General features: G+C 40.3%; 1 protein-coding gene across 11 annotated transcripts in view; it reads left to right on the top strand.

Annotated features, from left to right (window-relative positions):
- LOC116180516 (potassium voltage-gated channel protein Shaker) overlaps nt 1–26835 on the top strand; it is a 221666-nt gene that overhangs the window by 122455 nt on the left and 72376 nt on the right. Inside the window, exon 1 of one of the 11 annotated variants that reach the window (XM_031500546.1) lies at nt 4957–5340. The exons of 9 other annotated variants lie outside the window; for them this stretch is intronic. In XM_031500546.1, the coding sequence (XP_031356406.1) occupies nt 5291–5340 (50 nt within the window). In that variant the 5' untranslated portion in view covers nt 4957–5290. Of the gene's footprint in view, nt 1–4956; nt 5341–19951; nt 20112–26835 lie in introns of those variants that run through there. One more of the 11 variants, XM_031500547.1, reaches the window with a different exon arrangement.

The following is a 26835-nucleotide window of genomic DNA, read 5'->3' as shown; positions in this document are numbered from 1 at the left end:
CTTAGCTTGAGATTTTTTTTGTGCAGTTCACATTTTAAGATTGTGGGCTTCACGTTGAAATTTGAAGTTAAAAATGCAATTCAAATTTCAAATTTGCGATTTCCTTTCAGGATCGCATTTAGACGAGATGCACATTTTAAGATTGAGGGCTTTACGGTGAAATTTGAGGCTAAAAATACAGTCCAAATTTCAAATTTGAAACTTCCTTTCAAGATCTAAGGTTGAGATTGGTTTTTGTGGGGCATTCATGGTGTACGTTTTAAGATTCAGAGTTTCAAGTTCAAATTTGAAGCTAAAAATGTAGTTCAAAGTTCAAATGTGAAATTGGCATTCAAAATATTAGTTGCACGTAACTTTTTTGTAGGAGTTTCATGGTTTAAATTTTAAGACAGGATTTCACGTTCAACTCGAAGCTAAAACTGCAGTGCAACCTTCCAATTTGAAATTTCCTTCCAAGATCTAAATTTAAAATTATTTTTTGTGGAGTCTTCACTATCCATATTTTAAGATTGAGGGCTTCACGTTCAAATTTGAAGCTAGAAATGCAGTTCAAGTTCCAAATTTCAAAGTTCCTCACAATGAAAGTATTTTTGTGAGGTGTTCACAATCTACAGTTTAAGATTGAGGGATCTAAGTTCAAATTTGAAGCTAAAAATGTAATCCAAGCTTCAAATTTGACACTTCCTTCCAAGAGTTTAAGATTGAGGGATCTCAAGTTCAAATTTGAAGCTCAAAAAGGTGTTCACAATCCACAGTTTAAGATTGAGGGATCTAAGTTCAAATTTGAAGCTAAAAATGTAATCCAAGCTTCAAATTTGCAACTTCCTTCCAAGATATAGGTTTGAGAATTTTTTCTGTGCAGTCTTCACGGTCTACATTTTAAAAATGAAGGCTTCACGTTCAAATTTGAAGCTAAAGATGCGGTTCAAGCTCCAAATTTGAAATTTCCTTCGAAAATCTCAGTTGGGCGTTATTTTTTTTGCGGTTTTCATGGTTCACATTTAAGATTAAGGGCTTCACGTTTCTTTCCTTCCAAAATCTAAGTTTGAAATAATTTTGTGTACAATCTTCACGATCCACGTTTTAAAATAAGGGGATCCACGTTAAAATTTGAAGTAAAAAATACAGTTGAAGCTTCAAATTCGAAACTTCCTCCGAAGATCTAATTTGGAAATTGTTTTATGTACGGTCTTCACGGGCCACATTTTAAGTGTGTGGGCTTCACATTCAAAATTGAAGCCAAAAATGCAGTTCAAGCTTCAAATTTGAAACTTCCCTCCAAGACATCAGTTTAAAATTATTTTTTGTGCGATCTTCACGATCCACGTTTTAAGATTGAGGGTTCCACGTCCAAATTTGAAGCTAAAAATGCAATCCAAGCTTCAAATTTGACACTTCCTTCCAAGATCTGTGATTGAAATTATTTTTTGTGCGGCCTTCACGGTGCATAATTTAAGGTTGAGGGCTCCACGTTCAAAATTGAAGCTAGAAATGCAGTTCAAGTTCCAAATTTCAAAGTTCCTCACAAGATCTGAGTTTCAAAGTATTTTTTGTGAGGTGTTCACAATCCACAGTTTAAGATTGAGGGATCTAAGTTCAAATTTGAAGCTAAAAATGTAATCCAAGCTTCAAATTTGCAACTTCCTTCCAAGATATAGGTTTGAGAATTTTTTCTGTGCAGTCTTCACGGTCTACATTTTAAAAATGAAGGCTTCACGTTCAAATTTGAAGCTAAAGATGCGGTTCAAGCTCCAAATTTGAAATTTCCTTCGAAAATCTCAGTTGGGCGTTATTTTTTTTGCGGTTTTCATGGTTCACATTTAAGATTAAGGGCTTCACGTTTCTTTCCTTCCAAAATCTAAGTTTGAAATAATTTTGTGTACAATCTTCACGATCCACATTTTAAAATAAGGGGAACCACGTTAAAGTTTGAAGTAAAAAATACAGTTGAAGCTTCAAATTCGAAACTTCCTCCGAAGATCTAATTTGGAAATTGTTTTATGTACGGTCTTCACGGGCCACATTTTAAGTTTGTGGGCTTCACATTCAAAATTGAAGCCAAAAATGCAGTTCAAGCTTCAAATTTAAAACTTCCCTCCAAGACATCAGTTTAAAATTATTTTTTGTGCGATCTTCACGATCCACGTTTTAAGATTGAGGGTTCCACGTCCAAATTTGAAGCTAAAAATGCAATCCAAACTTCAAATTTGAAACTTCCTTTCAAGATCTGAGTTTTAAATTACTTTTTGTGCGGCGTTCACAGTCCATATTTCAAGGTTGAGATCCTCATTTTAAGATAATGGGATCCACGTTAAAGTTTGAAGCAAAAAATACAGTTGAAGCTTCAAATTTGAAACTTCCTCCGAAGATCTAAATTGGAAATTATTTTATGTACGGTCTTGGTGGGCCACATTTTAAGATTGAGGACTTCACATTCAAATTTGAAGCCAATAATATAGTTCTAGCTTCAAATTTAAAACTTCCCTCCAAGACATCAGTTTAAAAATTATTTTTTGTGCGATCCTCACGATTCATATTTAAGATTGAGGGTTCCACGTCCAGGTTTGAAACTAAAAATGCAATCCAAACTTCAAATTTGAAACTTCCTTTCAAGATCTGAGTTTTAAATTACTTTTTGTGCGGCCTTCACAGGCCATATTTCAAGGTTGAGGACTTCACGTTCAAATTTGAAGCCAGAAATGCAGTTCAAGCTTTAAATTAATAATTTCCCTTCAAGATCTCAGTTGGACGTTAATTTCTTTGCGGTTTTCATGGTTCACATTTTAATATATAAATCATGATCTACATTTTAAGATTATTATGAAGCTTCTAATTTGAAACTTCCTCCGAAGATCTAAATTGGAAATTATTTTATGTACGGTCTTGATGGGCCACATTTTAAGATTGAGGGCTTCACATTCAAATTTGAAGCCAAAAATAAAGTTCAAGCTTCAAATTTAGAACTTCCCTCCAAGACATCAGTTTAAAATTATTTTTTGTGCGATCCTCACGATTCATATTTTAAGATTGAGGGTTCCACGTCCAAATTTGAAGCTAATAATGCAAACCAAACTTCAAATTTGCAACTTCCTTCCAAGATCTGAGTTTTAAATTACTTTTTGTGCGGCCTTCACAGTCCATATTTCAAGATTGAGGACTTCACGTTCAAATTTGAAGCCAGAAATGCAGTTCAAGCTTTAAATTAATAATTTCCCTTCAAGATCTCAGTTGGACGTTAATTTTTCTGTGGTTTTCATGGTTCACACATCGTAATCGACATTTTAAGATAAGGGGATCCCCGTTAAAATTTGAAGCAAAAAATACAGTTGAAGCTTCAAAGTTCAAACTTCCTCCGAAGATATAAATTGAAAATTATTTTATGTGCGGTCTTGATGAGCCACACATTAAGATTGAGGGCTTCACGTTCAAATTTGAAGCCAAAAATTCAGTCCAAGCTTCAAATTTGAAATTTCCCTCCAAGGCATGAGTTTGAAACTCGGTTTGAAATTATTTTTGTGCGAACTTCACGACCACATTTTAAGATTGAGGGCTCAACGTTCGAATTTGGAGTGAAAAATGCAGTCCAAGCTTCGAATTTGAAATTTCCTTTCAAGATCTTAGCTTGAGATTATTTTTTGGGCGGTCTTCACCGTCCACATTTTAAGGTTGAGGGCTTCACGTTGAAATTTGAAGTTAAAAATGCAGATCAAGCATTGCTACCTGCACCCTTAATGTCAATTTCCCGCTACCTTACACAGCCAATTTTGGGCTCATATGAGAAAAATCACCCTGTGTAGTATGGGTATAGAAGTTTTAACTATTGAAGAACTTTTTGTGATTACTTTAATGTAGAACGTGTTTCAATAAAATTGGTTGTGCAATTCAGAACCAAACTGCTACCTTCACCCTTAATATAAATTTTCTGCTACCTTAGACAGCTAAAGTTTGGTCCGAATGAGAATAATCACCCTGTATACTACGAGCATAGAAGTTTTAACTATTGAAAATCTGCTTGTGGTTACTTTAACATACAGGGTGTCTTAAAGAAATGGCTGGAGTGTGTCAGAACCAAACCTACTGCTACCTGCATCATTAATGTCAATTTTCTGAAACTCTGCATAGCCAAATTTTGGCACTAACGAGGAAAATCACCCTGTCGACTATGAGCATGGAAGTTTTAACCTTTGAAAAACTTTTTTGAGATTATTTTAATATACAAGGTGTTTCAAAAGTGAGTTAGAGCCAAAGCTACCAGACTACTTCTACCTGCACTCTTAATGCCAATTTTCCGCTACTTTACACATACGTGGCTAAAATTAGAACAATCACCCTGTATAGTATTATGAGTATACCGTTCTACTCTTAAATCGGACCAAGTAAAAAAAAAGGTGCACGCACAAGAAATGCGTCAGTCTGCTGTGCGAATTAGCTTCCTTGCGGGTGTTTTCATTTCAGAGTGGGTTACCGCATAATTTTTCATTACCGCAGGAAATGTGTAATTTGTAAACGTCTAACGCTCAATGCGGCATTTTCTTTGTACTCGCCGACAAGGTTAGCAACGTCAGTAATGTAAATTGGAGCTATTTTCGAAGGTAGAAAGGCGCTAACGGAAGCGCATTGTGTTTACAAAGGGTAAGGGATGATTATAACAGTTGAATATCATTGATTACATCCGCACTCCCGGGGGGGGGGGGGGGGGGCGCCACTTTCGCCAATTAAATCGCGTACTAAGTGTGTTTTCCGATTTGTCGCAAGCATTGATTGGAAATGGAAAAATAGACGGTCCATGTAGAGATTTTTGGCAGTCGGTTTTGGCGCCAGAAGACGTAGGGGTGTTTTGCGAGAGGGTTGAGTGCGAGTGCGCGCCGGCAGCTTTTAGGGCCAGGGCTCGGAGCGGGTCCAGCAGCAGTCGCCTCCTCCGAGCGCGCTGTTCTGCCGTCCATAGTGCCGTTTTTTACCTCATTTTATCACCCCCCTTAGTACGTCACGAAATAAAATTTTATCGAAATTGCTGCCAAACGTTTACGCTTAAACGCTTTAAAATTTAAGATTTTTTACATTCACACGTATACCTTTTAGCAAACTTTCGAAACTGAAATTTCTCTTTCAACCCCTAATTTTCTGACCGCGCGCTGCAGGTACGTCGCATACTTTCGGCACACAATGAAACGTACCCGCATCCCCTTTGGTGTTTTCGCTAACGCGGGATCGTGAGACGGCGGCGGCGTGTCAACGAGAAATGCCGGCAAATCGTTTCTGAACCCTGAGGTAATAATGAGAGACTGTGACGATGACCATGTTCGCGATGACCGAGTACTTTGGGGAGTTCGCCCTCGCCAGGTAATCGTTATTATCTTAAACCAATTCCGCCACCTCCCCCTTTCCATGTCGAGAAAAGTGCATGTCGAAAACCCCTTTTTCACGTCGGCGAAGCTTAATTTGCATTTTTAAGGCGTGCGGATTTACTAATGGGGGGTAGCCGAGGCTAGGCTTATGCGAATTGGGAGAGCGCCGTTCACCAAAAGCTTTACTCCCTTTAGTCGCACTCGTTTACACGAAATGTAATGGGCTCTACCGCGTGCCCAGTGGTAGAAGAGATCTATGGTGCCGTTAAAGCATCCCCGCACCCCCTGCACTTTTGTGCCATGTGGATACGTAGATCGAACCAGCATTCAGCTTGATTCTCTCATTCAAATAAATGAAACGTGGTCCACCATAGGCACACGCTAAGTATCTTGAAACACAATAGCGCACAATTAGGGCCTTCTTGTTTTTATTAGAAACAGGTTAGTATTGAAACTAAGGGCCGAAGAGAAGTTAGTCTTTAATTAGTGCTTCAGTACAATTTTTTCAAATTCTGTCTTGAGTCGTAGATCAAAACTAACTTCCAACAGCGCCCAACTGGCACCCAATCCTTGCTCTTGAAGAAAATAAATTGAACTGAAAGCTGTACGATCACTATTGGCTCTAATTAGTGCTTGACTGCACTTCAGTACAATTTTTCCAAATTCTGTTTTCAATAGTAGATCAAAACTAACTTCCAACAGCGCCCAACTGGCACCCAATCCTTGCTCTTGAAGAAAATAAATTCAACTGAAGGCTGTACGATCACTATTGGCTCTAATTAGTGCTTGACTGCACTTCAGTACAATTTTTCCAAATTCTATCTTGAATAATAGATCAAAACTAACTTCCAACGGCGCCCAACTGGCTCCCAATCCTTGCTCTTGATCAAAATAAATTGACCTGAAGGCTGTACGAGCACTATTGGCTCTTATTAGTGCTTGACTTCAGTACAATTTTTCCAAATTCTGTCTTGAATAGTAGGTCAAAACTAACTGCCAATGGCGCCCAACTGGCACCCAATCCTTGCTCTTGAAGAAAATAAATTGAAGTGCTGAACTTCAGTACAATTGTCCAAATTCTGTCTTGAATAGTAGCAAAACTAACTGCCAATGGCGCCCAACTGGCACCCAATCCATGAAGAAAATAAATTGAACTGAAAGCTGTACGAGCACTATTGGCTCTCATTAGTACTTGACTGCACTTCAGTACAATTTTTCCAAATTCTGTCTTGAACCGTAGATCAAAACTACCTTCCAACAGTGCCCAACTGGCTCCCAATCCTTGCTCTTGACGAAATAAGTTAGGCTTCAAGTAGTTTACCGCAGATGAAGGCCGTACGAGCACTATTAGCTCTAATTAGTGATTGACTGCACTTAAACACAATTTTCCTAAATTTTGTCGAATAGTAGATCAAAATTAATTGCCAACGGCGCCCAATTGGCACCCGATCCTTGCTCTTGAAGAAAATAAATTGAACTGAAGGCTGTACGAGCACTATTGGCTCTAATTAGTGCTTGACTGCACTTCAGTACAATTTTTCCAAATTTCTGTCTTGAATAGTAGATAAAAACTAACTGCCAACGGCGCCCAACTGGCACCCAATCCTTGCTCTTGAAGAAAATAAATTGACCTGAAGGCTGTACGAGCACTATTGGCTCTTATTAGTGCTTGACTTCAGTACAATTTTTCCAAATTCTGTCTTGAATAGTAGATCAAAACTAACTGCCAACGGCGCCCAACTGGCACCCAATCCTTGCTCTTGAAGAAAATAAATTGAACTGAAAGCTGTACGAGCACTATTGACTCTCATTAGTGCTTGACTGCACTTCAGTACAATTTTCCCAAATTTTGTCTTGAATAGTAGATCAAAATTAACTGCCAACGGCGCCCAACTGGCACCCAATCCTTGCTCTTGAAGAAAATAAATTGAACTGAAGGCTGTACGAGCACTATTGGCTCTAATTAGTGCTTGACTGCACTTCAGTACAGTTTTTCCAAATTTTGTCTTGAATAGTAGATAAAAACTAACTGCCAACGGCGCCCAACTGGCACCCAATCCTTGCTCTTGAAGAAAATAAATTGAACTGAAAGCTGTACGAGCACTATTGACTCTCATTAGTGCTTGACTGCACTTCAGTACAATTTTCCCAAATTTTGTCTTGAATAGTAGATCAAAATTAACTGCCAACGGCGCCCAACTGGCACCCAATCCTTGCTCTTGAAGAAAATAAATTGAACTGAAGGCTGTACCAGCACTATTGTCTCTAATTTGTGCCTGCCTCCAATTCAGCACAATTTTTGCAAGCTCTGTCCTGAATAGTAGATCAAAACTTACTGCCAACAGCGCCCAACTAGCACCCAACCAATGCTCTTGGAGAAAATAAATTGAACAAAAACTTTACGAGCACTCTATTGGCCCTAATTAGTGCTTGACCGCACTTCAGTACAATTTTTCCAAATTCTGTCTCTCTGTCACTCTTGTTCTTCAAAATATAGGTTAGGGTAGCTTATTCCAACTGAGGACTGTAGGAGCAATATTATCTTTCATTAAAGCACACATTTGTGTCTCTAATTCAGGGAATTTTCGCTATAAATTGCCTTCTTATTGCGGCACCAAAAACAAGCTGTTTTAGTAATTAACTGATTCAGAATGCTGCACGACGTGATGGCTTAATTATCACTTAGCAAACATTAATTTGTGCTTAATTGCACGTTACTTGAATTTCACCCACTTAGATGGGATTGTATCACAAATTTAATTGCCCTCGTATTACGGCATTAATTTGTGGTTAATTTCGATACAGATAATTTATTCTGTTTCCAGCAAATAATTAATTTACGCTTTCTATCTCACTCATTTTCGCTTATAATTAACCCTAATTAACACGGCTTGAAGAAATTAACTACTTAGTCCCAATTATGAATAATTATGACAGATTTACTTCACATATTAATTAAGTAATTAAGATAATTTTGAGGGAGTACAAACTACGTGTATTCGGATGGAATTGTGTCGCATAAATTTGTCGGCTTCATTTTTTTTAATAGCCTCATTATTTTTTGGTACGTCATTAGGCGAGAAACGCTCGGCATTGAGCCACGTTCTCGCAAATTAAAACCGCAGACTCTTTTATTTCGTCGGTGACGTGCCAATTAATATGAGTGGTTGATGTCAAAGCTGAAATATTTACAGCCCTTAGCAGTTCCCGGGGTGTATTTGGAAAATTCACGTAGCAATGCACAACCATAGACATCGTTCGAGTCTACCAAGGAATATCCTAGGAATATTAAAGTGGATATTCCTTCTTGTAGGGTGTTCTTGGATAGCCTATACTCTTCTGGTTCTCCATTCTATAATGGCACACTCAAAATATAGCACAACACGTATTGTACGACCCTGCGTCTTAGCCCTTCTGAAGGTCCTAGTTCCAAAACTGCTCGTGGGATATTCCAGAATCACCTCAAAGAGAGCATATGATCTAACTTGCTTTAAAAATCTCAGTGATCTGATTGGTTCATTTTTTGTTATGGCACAGCGAGGTGGAATATACTTGCAGGGATATTCCAGCTTAAATTTATCGAGGGGGTGAACTGCATTTTTCAGACTGGGAATCAGGATTTCGTAGTCGTACAGGGCAGGGAATGGAAAGAAAACCCATTAGTGCCTCTCGTCAAAGAAGACAGGAAATCGTTTTCACTCGTAATTAGTAAATACAGATGTCTAAGTCTTTATTTTGGCTCCGACAACTTTTCCTCGAGGGATAATTAATCACAAAATCGTTTAATGAAAACCGCAAGGGCCGTTTGCCGAACGAATTAGACGCGAACTTTTTCCGACGCCGCCGTTTACCTATAAATTTAAATTAATCGGGCAAACGCTCTCGACTTCATCCTCACCTCTTACAGCCGCAAAAGGATTAGGTGATGTTTTTAATTAAGGCACTTCCCCCTAATTTTATGCGAGGGCGATTTAATTATTTATCTGCGTCTGAAAGGATCGCGCATCTGTCACGCTTAAGATCCCCCGTGTCGCCGAAGTTGACAAGTAAAATTATGATTTATGTGCGGGTAAAAAGGGAGCACTTTTGCGAGTTTCCGCAACTAATTTTAGTTAATCGGTAGTGACCAACCCTTAAACATTTTTTATGATATTTATTTATCAGTAAGTTCTTCAATTCATCCTCTCTAATATAAATAAATTCGCTTAAAAGGAACAAAGTTTAGATCTTTAAAATATATTGTATATTGCACCTAAATTGATAGGGGTTTTCACATTGAAATGTGAAACTAAAAATATCCGGAAAGCTTAAATTTTCAAATTTCCTCTTACATTTTTTGGAGTTTCCAAGGTTCACATTTTAAAAGAAAGTGTTTCACTTTGAAATGTTTAGTTAAAAATGTCGGTCAATTTTAAAATTTAGCTTGAAATAATTTTTTGGAAGTTACAAAGTTCACATTTTAAAATAAAGCGTTTCACTTTGAAGTTTGTAGCTAAAAATCTCGGTCAATTTTCAATTTTGAAATTTCCCTCGAAGGTTTTAGCTGGATATTAATTTTTTTGGAGGTTGCAGGGTTCACATTTTAAAATCAAAGGTTTCGCATTGAAATATGGAGCTTAAACAGTCTGTCAAGATCCAAGTATTCAAATTCGTTTCAAAATTTCAACAAATTTTAAAACTTGAACAATTTTTTTTGCTGTTGCAAGGTTCACATTTTAAAATAAAAGTGTCTGACTTTAAAGTTTGTAGCTAAAAGTGCCGGTCAATTTTCAATTTTGAAATTTCCTTTCAAGATGATTTTTTTAGAGGATCTCATTTTAGAATACAAGGTTTGACAATGAAATATGAAGCTAAAAGTGTCAAGTTCCAATTATGAAATTTCCTTCCAAGATTTCAACTTAAATCAAGTTCCAATTGTCTGATTTGCTTTTCAGATTTCAGCTTCAAATATTTTTTGGGGGTTTGAAGGATCACCTTAGAAAATAAAGGGTTTCCATTTGAAGTTTGAAGCTAAAAATATCTGTCAAGCTTTAATTTTGAAAGTCTTTCTAACATTTCAGCTTGGAATAATTTTTTTGGTCGTTGCAAGGTTCACATTTTGAGATAAAGGGATTCACTCTGATATTAGTAGCTAAAAATTACTGTCAAAGCTCAATTTTGAAATTTCCTTTCTAGATTTTAGCTTGAAATAATTTTTTTTGAGGTTTCAAAGATTACATGATAATCTACAGGGCTTATCATTGAAATGTAAAATGGCTGTAAAGCTTCAATTTTGAAATTTCTTCAGCTTCAAATAACTTTTGTTGGAGATTACATTTTAAAATCCAGTATTTAATATTGAAATGTGAAGCTTAAAATGACTACCAATCGTCAATTATAAATTCTTTCAAGATTCAAGGTTCACATTTTAAAATAAAGGGTTTGACTTTTACCTTGGAAGCTAAAAATGACTGCCTAGTACAAATTATGGAATTTCCTTTCAAGATTTCAGCTTGAAATAATATTATTGGGTGTAATATATACACTGCATTCTTTTGAGACCCCAAAAAAAAATTGTCTCAGATCGACCCGGAAGAAAAACATTTTCTTATAGAATGTGGCCTGTAGAATCCATAATTTCAAACAGTTCCAAGATTGGGCTACTAGTTCAAAAGTTACAGCCCTTTGAATTTTTTTTCGAAATTGGTTTCTAGTCTATAACTTTTGATTGAGAAGTCTGATCGAAAAAGTACGAATTGTTTTGGATTCTACGCACCAAATTAATAAGAAAAAGTGTTTTCCCGAGAAATTTTGGTGCAGTCGATTTTTGGTAAAAAAGGAAGGTTATACACTGCCTTTTTTTGAGCCCCGAAAAAAAAATTGTCTCAGATCGACCCGGAAAAAAAATTTTCTTATAGAATGTGGCCTGTAGAATCCATAATTTCAAACAGTTCCAAGATTGGGCTACTAGTTCAAAAGTTACAGCCCTTTGAATTTTTTTTCGAAATTGATTTCTAGTCTATAACTTTTGATTGAGAAGTCTGATCGAAAAAGTACGAATTGTTTTGGAATTGTTTTGGATTCTACGCACCAAAATTAATAAGAAAAAGTGTTTTCCCGAGAAATTTTGGTGCAGTCGATTTTTGGTAAAAAAGGAAGGTTTATACCTGCCTTTTTTTGAGCCCCGAAAAAAAAATTGTCTCAGATCGACCCGGAAAAAAATTTTCTTATTGAATGTGGCCTGTAGAATCCATAATTTCAAACAGTTCCAATATTGGGCTACTAGTTCAAAAGTTACAGCCCTTTGAATTTTCTTTCGAAATTGGTTTCTGGTCTATAACTTTTGCTTGAGAAGTCTGATCGAAAAAGTACGAATTGTTTTGGATTCTACGCACCAAAATTAATAAGAAAAAGTGTTTTCCCGAGAAATTTTGGTGTGGTCGATTTTTGGTAAAAAAGGAAGGTTATACACTGCCTTTTTTTGAGCCCCGAACAAAAAATTGTCTCAGATCGACCGGGAAAAAAATGTTTCTTATAGAATGTGCCATGTAGAACCCATAATTTCAAACAGTTCGAAGATTGGGGCTACTAGTTCAAAAGTTACAGCCCTTTGAATTTTTTTTCGAAATTGGTTTCTAGTCTATACATTTTGATTAAGAAGTCTGATCGAAAAAGTACGAATTGATTTGGATTCTACGCAGCCAAATTAATATGAAAAAGTGTTTTCCCGAGAAATTTTGGTGTAGTCGATTTTTGATAAAAAAGGAAGGTTATACACCGCCTTTTTTTGAGCCCCGAAAAAAAAATTGTCTCAGATCGACCCGAAAAAAAATGTTCTTATAGAATGCGGCCTGCAGAATCCATAATTTCAAACAGTTCCAAGATTGGGCTACTAGTTCAAAAGTTACAGCCCTTTGAATTTTTTTTCGAAATTGGTTTCTAGTCTATAACTTTTGATTACGAAATCTGATCGAAAAAGTACGCGAATTGATTTGGATTCTACGCAGCCAAATTAATAATAAAAAGTGTTTTCCCGAGAAATTTTGGTGTAGTCGATTTTTGGTAAAAAAGGAAGGTTATACACTGCCTTTTTTTGAGCCCCGAAAAAAAAATTGTCTCAGATCGACCCGGAAAAAAAATTTTCTTATAGAATGAGGCCTGTAGAATCCATAATTTCAAACAGTTCCAAGATTGGGCTACTAGTTCAAAAGTTACAGCCCTTTGAATTTTTTTTCGAAATTGGTTTCTAGTCTATAAATTTTTATTAAGAAGTCTGATCGAAAAAGTACGAATTGATTTGGATTCTACGCAGCCAAATTAATATGAAAAAGTGTTTTCCCGAGAAATTTTTGTGTAGTCGATTTTTGATAAAAAAGGAAGGTAAGGTTCACATTTTAAAATAAGGGGTTCCACTTTGTAATTTGTAGATAAAAGTTACTGTCAAGCTCCAATTACGAAATTTTCTTCCCGATTTCCGCATCAAATAATTGTTTTGGAGGTTGCAAGGTTCACATTTTAAAACAAAGATTTTACTTTGAAGTTCGAAGCTTCAATGTTGAATCGCCCTTTAAAGAGTTTAGCTAGGATTAAAAAATTTAATGGTCAAAGGTTTGGGAATTGCAGAAAGTTTTAAAAACATGTCCAAAAACTGCCCCCCCCCCCTTCCCTAATAATTTTCACTGTTTATGTACTAAGGGAATCTTTAATAATTGGAAAGGTTCACTTTTGGCCCCCAACTTATGTAAAATGTTCTCGCCTTCTTCACTTAGTATCCTACAGCCCCCCCCCCCCCCCCTCCGACAAAGGCCACCACATAAGGCGTTATTTCCCACATCAACCTTTATAGTTTGTGGTCCACGAGTACTATCCTTCTTAAACAGAAACTTGAAACTTGCGATTTTTGCTGAGATCTCTGAAAAGAGAAACTTGTCCATAAATTGCAAGGACGATGTCGAAGGATTTCGCGACGGCTTTAAATTACCCATTCGTCGTCTCGTTGGGGTAGGGAAGAAACGAGATGGATATCTCGAATCGTCGCCGCGACACGCCATAACCACGTAATTACATCATTCCCCGTCTAAGGGTGGCCAATTTAAAATAAAGCGGGCGGCACGCACATGGCGGTCGTTTTTCGTGCGACCATGCACTTGCCTTTCGTTTTCTAATCAACTGAGGAAGGTCACTTCCTGTCATCAAAGTAACCAGACACGCATGTGCTGGGACTTTGATGATCTATACTACACCGGAAGAATCTCTGGCGCCACCGAAACTGTCTCTTTGTTACATCGGACAAAGGTTCTGAGTCGAACGTGGCGTCATCTACACATCAGAAGTGGGATATGCCGCTCAAAAGAAACGCTCAGACAAAAGCGTACGCTCAAGCGGAGGAATCCTCTCGAGGCTTATTGCGGCAAATAGAGACGACGCTAATTACGTGAAAATCGATGACGCGTTAAGAAATTTAGCTTACGGCAGCTAATCACGGCTCATTTAGGCAATTTGCGTCACGACGTCGTGCCACTTAATGTAAAGGGAACGGCAGATATTCTATACGGAATGTATCCTTGGGGATCGGAGAGGACGCCCCGATAACACAGCAACAGGACTACGTCGGTTCCGCATTGCAGCATCACGTGCGCCGCTTTAAATTGACGCCGCCGCTCGCTCTCAGATTTACAAGACGTCGCCTTTTGTAATGACACAATTTTATTACGCCCTCTATAAATTAAAATTGCAACTAGCACTCTCGGTGCGTAGATATTAAAATTTCAAGATTTATGTAGCGAAACGTCGCGCTTTACCCCCACCGCCCCCTAACACTACTAACCCGTACTCACCCCCCTCGGCGCATTTCAAGCAGAATTTTAGTAATTCTCTTTCTCTTGTTTCAGGTAAGTGCCAGCCTTTCGGAAATTAAAAGGTAGTTGGCGGACGGTGGCGCCGCGACGTCTGCAGCGGCGCCGCTCGAGGAACCGCGAGATGGCATCAGTGGTCTACTTGTCCATTCGGTCGATAGACGCGCTAATCAATTACATTTTCCTCGATGTTCATGTGAATGCTGTTATTCCTACACCCGTAACCCCCCCCCCCCCCCGCCCCTCGCTAGGGTGGCGGCGGGGATCGGCGCGCATTCCAGCAACATCGCGATCTTTCGATTCCGCTCCCTTTTTCTCTCGCGTGCGGGAGAATTTCGAGTTGAAAGATAAGGGACACGCCCTAGGTAAAGCGTAAATGAAACACCCGAGGAAATGTTTGGGAATATGATAATCGTGAAGGCAATCTTGGTAAATCTGATATCCCATCAAGAGCGGGGAGTTCAAGTTTCCGCTCTAAATTCGAAATTCGGTAATCTCTGTAATCTTCACACTTTGAAACAGTAGAACATTGATATTGATACGCTGAATGAGGGAAATTCATGTTGAACCTTTGTTTCCTGAGAATATTGAAAGCTCCAACTTTCGTTTGGGGGGGGGGGGGAGAATCGCATTTCCCCAGACCCTTCGCGATCTGTTGGCAAAAAAGTATGGAAATGGATATTTTCTTCCTTAAAACATGGGAGGCACTCTTGTGGGAGAAAATTACACCGGGGAGTGTGGGGAAATTGAATATGCAGAAGAAGAAAATATCCATGGTCCTTTTTTTTGCCAAAATTGATCACCAGATGGCGAAGGGTGTGGGGGTATGCAATGCGATCCCCCCCCCCCCCCCCCACGAAAGTTGGACCTTTCAACATTCTAAGGAAAGAAAGATTCAACCTGCGTTTCCCTACGACTTACATAAAACCAGACCTTCTTACATGGGGGGGGGGGTCTATACCCCATAGACCTTTGGTGCTATGTTCTCCACCAAAATTTCGAGCCTTCCGTGCTCTGATGATTGTTTTAGAGGAAAGGAGATATCGATGACCTTTCCTTCCGTCAAAAATGGCAACGAGACCGCGTAAGATTGTTTTATTTGGTGGAAACATAGCACCAGGTGGTCTGGGCGCTGGGGGGTATGGAATGCCTCCCAGAAAAGAAAGAAGTTTAATGTAGATCACTGCAGATAATTAGGATCAATTAGCGCCTAATTTTATTAACTAATTAGGTACACAGTGTGTAAGTTTACAATGAAACTGTTTCCTAATTAATTTGAACATAATTATGATAAAAGTAATTAATAATTGGATAATTTACAACGTGCAGGCGAGAAAAGTGTAGTTAGTTGGGCATTTTTTTAATTAATTAACACGTAGTTATTGATATTTATTATGCGTTTAAGTGATTTAGAAGCAACTGCAATTCGGATGAGGTTAATCTAATATAATTAACGCATAATTATTAAGTAATCACAGAGTGCTCAGATTCAATTACAACAATTTTTGAATAATAACACATAATTATTGATATTGATTATTAATTTAATCAATACCATCTATTAGGATTAGGAATAATTAGCACATCACAACGTGCAGAATCACACTCAGAAACATTTATGACCGCGTTAATTATCAGTGTAGAAAGTTGAGGTGGTTCTAAGGTAAGGGTGTTCCTGAATTACCATCCACAAAAGTTCCAAGTTGTGATCTACAAATAATTGAAAATCATCTCAAATAATTAGGTTTAATTACTTACGGGCTAATTAGACGATAATTTCGCCGCCATTTTAAGTTGTAATTACAACCATAACTTTATAATTAATTTGCTCTGTGACTAGAAACGTAATCAGCAGACATTAATCACGTTACGATGGGAATGTCATAATTTCAATCACAAGGTGCCTAATTTGAAGTCAATTAATTTAAGTAGCGCCTAATTATAAATTAAAGTTAATAGTTACTGTGAATCTGATTTAATTTTATAAGTATAATTACGCATAATTTAATTACTAATTAACCTTGGTACACTGGGGGATATTCCATACCCCCAGACCCCCCGGTGCTACGTTTTCCTCCAAAACTTCTCAAGTCTTCCGTGCTCTGAGGATTATTTTAGAAGAAAGGAGAGATTGATGCTTTTTCCTCTCATGAAAAATGGCGACAGGAGCGCGTGTGTTTTGGTTATTTGGTGGGAATGCACCACCGGAGGATCTGCGGGGTATAGAATACCCCCAAGAAATGAAAGATTCAATTGAGGATTCAACATTGATTTCTCTATAACTAAACATAAGCGCAGGGTTTCGTGATTTGGGGGGAGCATAGCACCAAGGAGTCTGGGGAGTATAGAATACCCCCCAGGAAAGAAAGGTGCAGCATTCATTTACCTATAACTCACATAAAACTTTCGTATTTGGGGGGTATTGGTAATCAATACTCCCCCAGACTCTCCGGCACTCCAAAACTTAGAGACCTCCATGTCCTGGTGATTATTTTAGAAGAAAGGAGAGATTTATGACCTTTTCTTTCAAAAATGGCGGCGAGAGCGCTAACGTTTTGTTATTTAAAGGGATCGTAGCACCGGGAGGTCTGGGGGAGTATGGAATATCCCCAGGAGAGAAAGATTCAACGTTCATTTCTTTATAAGTGTATAACTGGGGGATATTCCCTAACCCCTAGCGCCGGCCGGTGCTATATTCTTATCTTCAAGGATTCCGTGGTCTGATTATTTTTTTAAGAAAGAAGTGATCGATTTTCTGCAAAAAGGACGCGAAAGCGCGAAGGGTTTTGTTTTTGTGGGGGAACGTAGCACCGAGGGGCGAGGGGTGGTATGGTATGTCCCCCCAGGAAAGAACGGTTCAGGATTTATTTCCCTACAACTTACATAAGACCTTCGTAGAACGGCGCGGGGGGGGGGGGGTCCCCATCATAACCCCCCCCCCCAACCATCCTGTTCTATGCTCTCCTCCCGTGCTCTGGTGATTTTTTATACAGGAGAAGAAAGCGATGATCTTTCCTTTCGTCAAAAATGGCCACGAGAGAGCGGAACGTTTTGTTTTTGGAGGAAACATGTTTCGGGGGGGGGGGGCTTAACATTCAGTTCCCTATATCTGGCATAAGACTTTCACCCACTGGGGGGTATTCCACACACTCCTGGCCCCCCGCAGCTATGCTTTCCTTCAAAACTTCGGGCCTTTCATGCTCTGATGATTATTTTAGGAGAAAGTAGGTACCGATGATCTTTCCTTGCATCAAAAATGGATTTGGTTATTTGATGGGAATGCACCACCGGGGGGTATGGAATACCCCCCAAGAATGAATGATTCAATCAAGGATTCAACATTGATTTCCCTACAATTAACATAAAATGGTCTTACACTGGGGGGTATTCCACATCCCCGAGACCCCCGGTGCTATGTTCACCTCCAAAACCTAGAGCATTCCCTGCTTTGGTGATTATTTTAGAAAAAAATGAGGGTCGATGGTATTTCCTTCCGTCAAAAATGACAACGAGAGCACTTCGGGTTCGTTACTTAGTGGGAACGTAGCACCGGGAGATCTGGGGAGTATGGAATGTCCAGCGTTCATTTGCTATAACTAACATAAGACCTTCGTACACTGGGGGGGGGGGGGGGGGCTCCGATGATTATTTTAGAAGAAAGGAGATATTTCCTTTCGTAAAAATTCCAAGAGCGTGGTGGGTTGTGTTGGGGGGGGGGGGAGGGGGCGTAGCACCGAAAGTTCTGGAGTGTATGGAATACCCCCCAGAAAAGAAAGATTTAACGATCATTTGCCTACAAGTATCATAAGAACCTTTTTACACGGGGGTTTTTACGTAACCCCCCCCCCCCCTCCCCTCGGTGCTGTTCTCAAAACTTAAACCCCTCGTTGTTTGATTATTTTAGAAGGAAGAAGGGGTCGATGATCTTTCTTTTCGCGCGGGGGGTTTTGTTGTTGGAGGGAATACAGCATCGGAGGGGGGGGGGCTGAAGAGTACCCCTTCAGGAAAAAAAAGGTTCAACCTTCACTTCCCTAACATAAGACGTATTTTTCCTCTGGCGTAATCTGAATTTTTGATCGGGCTGCAAATGAAGGGTGGAATATCCTCTGTCCTGCATCTCGAAACTGGAAGAATCGGATTTTCCCGGTTGTAAAAGCTTAAAAAATGTGTTGTACTTAAATTTTGACCTGTCCGCAAATGTTTGGCACGAGTACGGGGTGGATATAAGAACTCTGGGCCTTAGGAATATTCAAAATTTTCGTTTCTAAGCTTCTACTCATGGCTTCCTCAGTCGTCTTAAAATCAGGGACTGGCATTCTTCTAATTTCTGGATGGGAGGACCTTGGCCCTACGTTCAGCGTGTTCGTTTCTGAGTCTGTATTGATCTTTATGACGATGAAATGCCCAATCTTTGCCGCAGATTTTACCAGTGAATGGTGGAGCGTGCGAAAGGAGGAACGATAAGGATCCGTTTGCCGCAATTTCTCAATTTATCACCTCCATTTGCATTTTTAATTGTTGCACTGCAGTCTTAAACGAATCGATCGGCGGAGGAAGTTGGTGTTTCGCCAACATCGGTTTATGGTGAGAGGATTTCGGTTGTGGTCGCGTGCAAAGTCAACACTTCCAATTTGTAAAAGGGACCTCATTAAGTCAGCGAAAGCAAACAGCGGAAAGGTGGCACGGGGTCGTACTGGTCGCCGCAACCGATGATGTCGATACGGTATGGGGGTTGTAAAAGGAAAAGCCGAAAAAATGCGGTCGCGCGCGCTCTGCGGAAAATACACACACTACGGGCATTAAGTTTGTTTGAAGGACTTTAGAAAAGCTTTCTGCGTGGGCCGGAAAATTCAGGAATAGAACGAGACTCCGAGAATAGCAAACCCGCATAATTAGAATACATACGACGGCACGTTCCATTTCTAAATCTGTTCCACCGACTCAGGAAGATTCAAACACCTGTCTGATCCGCTTCTGATGGAAAGCTTCTTAAATAACAAGACGTTTCGTGTGCATTCATCTACAGTCTTGCGCCGCCCCGGGCGGCAATTCAATTTGAAAACGGGAGGAAAGCGGGAATTATTTACGTTTCATTTGGTGCGTGTCCTAATTCCGGATAATCTAAAATAATCCCTTGCATAATATACCTCGGCTTGTCCATCGATCGTCCCTAGGATACCTACCTAATTTACCGTGTCACTATTTAATGGCCCGTTAATGTTCATCTTCTTAGCTAATTAGATTAAATTTCTAATGGATGTCGGGAGAATTAGAATTAGACGCCGCGCTCCCACCCCTTTCTCTCTCACTCTTGAGATTTAACGTGGAGGCATCTACAAATACTGAATTCCTTTACAGACTCAATAAGAACATTAATTAAGCCTGAGTGTAAGTAGAGAGAATTGCTTCAAATTTTTTGGGTGGGGGTCAGAGGGAGAATTGGAAATCGAAGTGCATTAACCGAAATTTAAAATTCTCAGGAGGAACCCTGGAAGTAGTCAGCTTTGGGTATATTTTCACGCAGTCCTCACAAACGGAACACAGCCCCAAGGGTACTTAGTTGAAGACTTTCCCCCTTATTGGTTCCATCTCTGTTGTATGTCAAGGACTTAGCACCCCCATCAGAACCGAATGAGAAATTAAATACATCTCTAATTAACAATTAATTCCTATTAGATGATACACGTTAGGTCACTAACGATCAGGACGTGACCCAACGAACTAACTGCAAGGTTGATTGAAGTTCCACTCACAGTGAAGGCTAACCCAGTGATTCTTAAGTGGGACATTTCTCGAACAGCGTAATTGTGACGTTAAATTTGGACGGTGTGCCGAAAAAATTGATTATAAAAATCTGAAATCCGCCCATTGACCAAATCTAAGGCGAAATGGGTATGCAACAGATACTGGCTCTGTGTCAATGGACCGACATGTAAGTAAAATTTGATGGTGATGGTCTCATACCTTGGTCAAAATTAAGCTTAATTAAAAATGTACTCCGCACATTCTATTATTATTACCGCCTGGTTCGTGCTCTCGCATAATTTTATGTATATGACATAAAAGGAGAAGCATGGATTAGTGCTAACCAATTGCTTGACAACGGAAATCAATGGGTAAAATGAACTTTCTTGCTCTTCTCTTTGATTGCGCCAAACACGGCCCATTTTAGAAACCGATTCGAAGAATTACGTTTCTTTTTTTCACTTGCACCAAAGGGAAATGAGAATCAGAAGGGGCACGTGCCGAAGAAGCGGAGGTCATCTATTGCACCTATGCTTGCACGAAGAACGTGGTACATTTTTCGAGGTTTGGGCACAAAAACCTGATGCTCTATTTTAAAATAAAACCTGCCTTTCCCATTCCATCGAGTTGACGGTAGGCAAATACCATAACCAGGGAAAAGTGGGGTGGCAGATTTTTCGAGAGGTGGGTGAAGGTTCACTATGCACTTTTTAGCGCATTTCCACAAAAATAAAAAAAAAATGCGCTATTGTGGCCACTTTGTCCGTCCGTCCGTCCGCTAACTTTGCGACGCTACTAGTTTTTTATCTTAAGAGCTATTGTTTTACTTTTTTCGCTATTTGGTTCGTTATGGTGTCGAGTCTTGTACCAAGGAAGGAATTTTTTCTGTACCGCTTACAAAAAACGTTATTGTAAAAAAAACAAAAAACCGTTTTTTACATGTTCCATAATTTTACACTTTTGCCGTTTATTAACGATCCTAGAGATCGTTTATAATTTTGCATTGCTATCTGTCGCCTGCCGGTTGGTCTCTCCGTCTGTTCCTTTGTCTGTCTGTCCATCTATCTGTCCGTGTGAACCATAACTTGTTTAGAAATGTTCGATCGCTTTTACATCTCCGTTAGTTATGAACTGAATTGCATGAAATTCAATATGGGCATAGCTTTAGCCATATAATACGCAATGCCAAAAGTTGAATCGAATCGATTCAAAATTCACAGTGCCCTTTTCGCATCTCGACCATTTATAAACCGAATTGCAAACTTTTTTACTTATAAAAGTATTTGAATGAAATTTGATACATAGGCACTTCGAATAAAGGAAAATCAAACGCCAATTTCAAAATTTGGTTTTGCGCATGCGCAGTGCCAACTTTTTATTTATGGAAGAATTTAAACGAAATTTGATACATAAGCACTTCGAATAAAGGAAAATCAAACGCCAATTTCAAAATTTGGTTTTGCGCATGCGCAGTGCCAACTTTTTTATTTAGAAAAGCATTGAAATGAAATTCTTCTCATAAACTGAAATTGAAGTAGCACGTTAACAATGGATTGCCCATGTGCAACGCTATCTTTCATATTTGTGGCCGGATTTTTACGATTTTAACAGATGCATCTTACAAATGGGAAATGAATGCCTCGCCTCGCTATTTTACCATATCCAACCTCAAATATGTCAGGAATACATACTAAGGCCCACAGTATTTCTAATTTCTGAGTAAATGCACAATCATAGAAATGGTTTATAGCTTGGGTCTCGGCGGCTACGCCGCCTCGCTTCGCCCTATTGCTGTATCCTCTTTCAAATCTGTAAGGACATATCAGGGTCATATTTCCAATTTTCGAGTAATTGCACAAACATATAAATGGTGTATGGGTTCGGTCTCGGCGGCTGCGCCGCCTCTCCTCGCTCTACTGCAGTACCCTTTCACAAATCTGTCAAGGTTCCATATTAGGGCGAATACTGTTTCAAATTTCCGAGTAATTTCGCTGCCATATAGATGGTATATAGCTTCGGTCTCGGCGGCTGCGCCGCCTCTCCTCGCCCTAGTGCAATACCCCTTCACAAATCTGTCAAGGTTCAATGTTAGGGCGAATACTGTTTCGAATTTCCGAGTAATTTCACTACCATATAGATGGTATATAGCTTCGGTCTCGGCGGCTGCGCCGCCTCTCCTCGCCCTAGTGCAGTAACCCTTTCACAAATCTGTCAAGGTTCCATGTTAGGGTGAATACTGTTTCGAATTTCCGAGTAATTTCACTACCATATAGATGGTATATAGCTTCGGTCTCGGCGGCTGCGCCGCCTCTCCTCGCCCTAGTACAGTACCCTTTCACAAATCTGTCAAGGTTCAATGTTAGGGCGAATACTGTTTCACATTTCCGAGTAATTTCACTACCATATAGATGGTATATAGCTTCGGTCTCGGCGGCTGCGCCGCCTCTCCTCGCCCTAGTGCAGTACCCTTTCACAAATCTGTCAAGGTTCCATGTTAGGGCGAATACTGTTTCGAATTTCCGAGTAATTTCACTACCATATAGATGGTATATAGCTTCGGTCTCGGCGGCTGCGCCGCCTCTCCTCGCCCTAGTGCAGTACCCTTTCACAAATCTGTCAAGGTTCAATGTTAGGGCGAATACTGTTTCGAATTTCCGAGTAATTTCACTACCATATAGATGGTATATAGCTTCAGTCTCGGCGGCTGCGCCGCCTCTCCTCGCCCTAGTGCAGTACCCTTTCACAAATCTGTCAAGGTTCAATGTTAGGGCGAATACTGTTTCGAATTTCCGAGTAATTTCACTACCATACCCATGGTATATAGCTTCGGTCTCGGCGGCTGCGCCGCCTCCCCTCGCCCTCTCGCCGTAGTATACCTCAAATCTGTCAGCGATACATATTGGGGGCAATACTGTTTCTAATTTCCGAATTTCACAACCATAGAGATGGGTCGCCTTTTCACTTTCCCCCAAGACGTGGTGTAGGGTCAGTATCACAACCATGGAAGTCTTAGCGAAGCGGGAATCGAATTTTTGTATAAGCTGAGAGGCATTCCATACCCCCAAACCCCCCGGTACCACGTTCTGCCTTCAAGTTCAGCCTTGGAGATTCTCATGATTATTTTTGAGAGATGGTAGTTATGAAATTCTCCCTTCCTGAAGAGTAGTTCATAGCCCGTTAGTGTGCCCACAGTCACCGTTTTTTGGAAAGTATATTTAATACCTCCAACAGTATCAATAGCAAAGAAGGATTCGATAATTTTATAGCTCTACTACTTCCAGGATTCTCATGGTCGTACTAGGGAAAAGGAATCGAATATTCGTATAGGCGGGGGGGGGGGCATATCCCCCCACACCACCAGACCCAGCGGTACTATGTTCTACCATCGGCTTGAAGATTCTCGTAATACTTTTTGAGAAAGGGCAGTTGAATTTTCCCTTCCCGAAGGCGAATCGAATCTTTGTAAAGGCCGTGGGGGGTTTTCATAAGCGCAGATCACCCGGTATTACGTTCTGCGTTCAAGTTCAGCCTTGAAGGTTCATGTGATAGTTTTTAAGAAAGGGACAGTTAAATATTCACTTCCTTAATGGTAGTTCATAGTCAACTGGATCGAGGTCCTAGGGTGGACGACCATTTCTCGTTAGAGTATTAAAATTCAACGTGTTTGGGGCAGTAAGTAGTTCCGGGGGGGGGGGGCTGAGGGGAATGGAAAACCCCCCAACAGTACTATCAACAAAGGGGGACTCGATAATTATTTCTTAGCGAAAAGGGAATTAAATTTTCGTATATGTTGGGAGGTATTCCATACCCCCCAGAACCCCCGGTACGACGTTATGCCTTCACGTTCAGCCTTGAAGATTCTTATGTATTTTTTGAGAAAGGGCAGTAAAATTTTCCCTTCCTGAACAATAGTCTATACTCCACAGGATCGCAGTTCTATGGTCGATGACCTTTTCTCAAAAATTGTTGTTAAGGGTGTTGACATTTGACGTTCTTGCAGAAGTGCATAGTACCGGGGAGTCTGGGGTGTATGGAATACCCCCAGCAATACCATCAGCAAAAGAGGACTTGATAATTTTATCACTCTACTACCCCCAAGACCCTTATGGTAGTCTTAGCGAAAATTGAATCCAATTTTCGTATAGGATGTAGGGTATTCCATACCCCCCCCCCCCTCCTTTTTTAAGAAAGGGAAGTTGAATTTTACCTTCCCCAAGAGGTGTCCGTACTTCACGGGTCGCGGTTCTAAGCTCGATGATCTTTTCTCAAAAATTTATCGTTCAAGCGTTACTTTTTGAGGAAGTACGCAGTATCGGAGGATCTGGAGAGTATGGAATAACCCCCAGCAGTACCCCCAGCAAAGGAGGACCTGATCATTCTTTCTCTATTACCCTTATCACCCTATGGTGATGGCTCGTTCGTTAGACACATTTCATACATTTAACATTTTTGAGGAAGTACCGGAGGGGGGGGGGAGGTCTGGGGCGTGTGGCCCACAATCATAGAGATGGTATGCATGTAGCTTCGGTCTCGGCAGCTGCGCCGCCTTGCCTCACCCTACTACTGTGTCCTTCCTCAACCCTATCATGGATACATGTTTGGGGCAAAAAGGGAGGGAGTATCGAATCCTCGTTTGGCGGGACTGTGACAATGGTAGTATCGTATATACTGGGAGGTATTCCACACCCCCCGGTTCTATGTTCTCCGCCATAAAACGTTTAGTCCTCAGAAATCTTATGATGGTTCTTAGGAAGATTGTCATATCCTTTTCTATTAAGAAGTACAGCAAAGAACTCAAGCCGTGAGACACAATTTCAGAATGCACTTTTTTTTCACGTTCCCCCAAGATTTGGTATAGAATCAGGATCATTATCTGAGTGAAATTTGAGTTTATCCATTGCTGGCACGCTGCGCCGCCTCACCTCGCCCTACTGCTGTACTCTTCCTCAAACCTGTCAGGGACGCATTAAAGTCAATACTGTTTCTAATTTCCAAATTGCACAACCATAAAAATGGTGCATAGCTTCGGTCTCGGCGGCTGCGCCGCCTCCCCTCGCCCTATTACCCTACCGCTTCTCGAATCTGTCAAGCTTACATATCAGGGCCAATATTGTTTATAATTTCCGAGTAATTTCACAACCATAGAAATGGTGTATAACTTCGGTCTCGCCGGCTGCGCCGCCTCGCCTCGCCCTATTACCGTGTCCTTCGCCTAATCCGTCGGGTGGGGCCAATACTGTTTCTAATTTCTGAATTTCACAAACTTAGAGAAGGTGTATAGCTTCGGCCTCGGCGGCTGCGCCACCTCTCCTCGCCCTATTACCATACAGCTTCTCGAATCTGTCAGGCTTACATATCAGGGTCAATATTGTTTATAATTTCCGAGTAATTTCACAACCATAGCAATGGTGTATAGCTTCGGTCTCGCCGGCTGCGCCGCCTCGCCTCGCCCGATTACCATATCGTTCCTCAAATCGATAAGGGCGGTTTCTAATTCCCGAGTAATTGCACATAGCTTCGGTTCGCCTTGCCCTATTACCGTATTCTTCCTCCAATCTATCAGGGATACCTATTAGGACCAATGCTGTTTCCAATTTCCGAGCAATTGCACAACCACAGACATAAGTCGCATTTTTACATTCCCCCAAAACTTGGTGTAGCATCACAACCAGAGCTCACTGAGTGAAATTTGAGTCCTATATCATAGGTCACAGGTGTTGATTAGGGGCATAGATCGAGCACATGAGACACAATTGCACAATGCACTTTCTTTTCACTTTCCCCCAAGTTTTGATGTACGAGCAGATGCTCAACCAGGGTTCACAGAGAGTAATTTAAGATCATCCATTGCTTGCATACAAAATAGGGCACATTTTTCGAGACGAAAACGGTGATTAGGCGCACAGAACTGGGACAATTTAAACCGTGAGAAACAATTTCAGAATTCACTTCCTTTTCACTTTCCCCCAAGACGTTGGGTAGTATCAGAAGCACATCCAGGGTGCACAGATTGAAATTTCAGGTCATTCATTGTTTATTAGGCGCACAGAACTCACACAGGCATAATTTCGGAATTAACTTCGTTTTCACGTTCCGAAACTTTTAGTGTATGATCAGGATCACAACCAAATTGCAGACAGTGAAATTATGAGCCATCCATTGCGTGCACACAAAATATGACTCATTTTTCGAGACGTACGTGCCGATTAGGCGCACAGAACTGGCACAAGTCAGACCGTGAGACACAATTTCAGAGTTCACTTTCATTTCACTTACTCCCAAAAGTTAATGTAAGTTCGTAAATACCACCAAAGCGCAAAGAGTGAAAGTTGTGGTCCTTGTGCGCTCAGAAGTAGGCGCACAAGATCACTGATGCGGAAATTTTGCTTCGTACGTCCCTAAGAGGCGCCTAATTAACATAGACAAGGTTACGTACTTTTACGGCGCATAATTCGCGTCAATTGGCGTCATTGGCGCTTTATGACGAGTCGCTTTCACCACGGTTGACCGTCATTATGCGCCAATTATGCGCCTTGGTCTACAATAAGCTTTTGTCGAAATTTTGCGTGACAGGACTACACATTTTCTGATGAACCGTCTACCGCGTCATTTCGCTGTAACAGGCGAGTTCGGCATAAATCGAACGCGTAACTTATAGAACACTCTGTACATTTTGTTCAACTTATTACTCCTTACTTTATACTAAACGTGTGTTAACATACTTTTCTTGAATGTTGAGGTCCTGCGTTCGTCTCACAGAGGAAAGTCTGCGCACTCCCTTATGCGAGTAAGTTTTCTTAGCTGCCCGTAGATGACGCTTGCATTTTTAGCCCAAGTAGAGCGTAGTGTGCGTCCGTAACTATCGCGATTGTGAATCTCAGAACCCGTCGTGACGTAACAATTTGCAATTG

This window comes from Photinus pyralis, unplaced genomic scaffold, assembly GCF_008802855.1.
Source record: "Photinus pyralis isolate 1611_PpyrPB1 unplaced genomic scaffold, Ppyr1.3 Ppyr1.4_LG9, whole genome shotgun sequence".
NCBI lineage: Eukaryota > Metazoa > Arthropoda > Insecta > Coleoptera > Lampyridae > Photinus > Photinus pyralis.
This window is presented reverse-complemented; position numbering and strand designations above follow the sequence as displayed.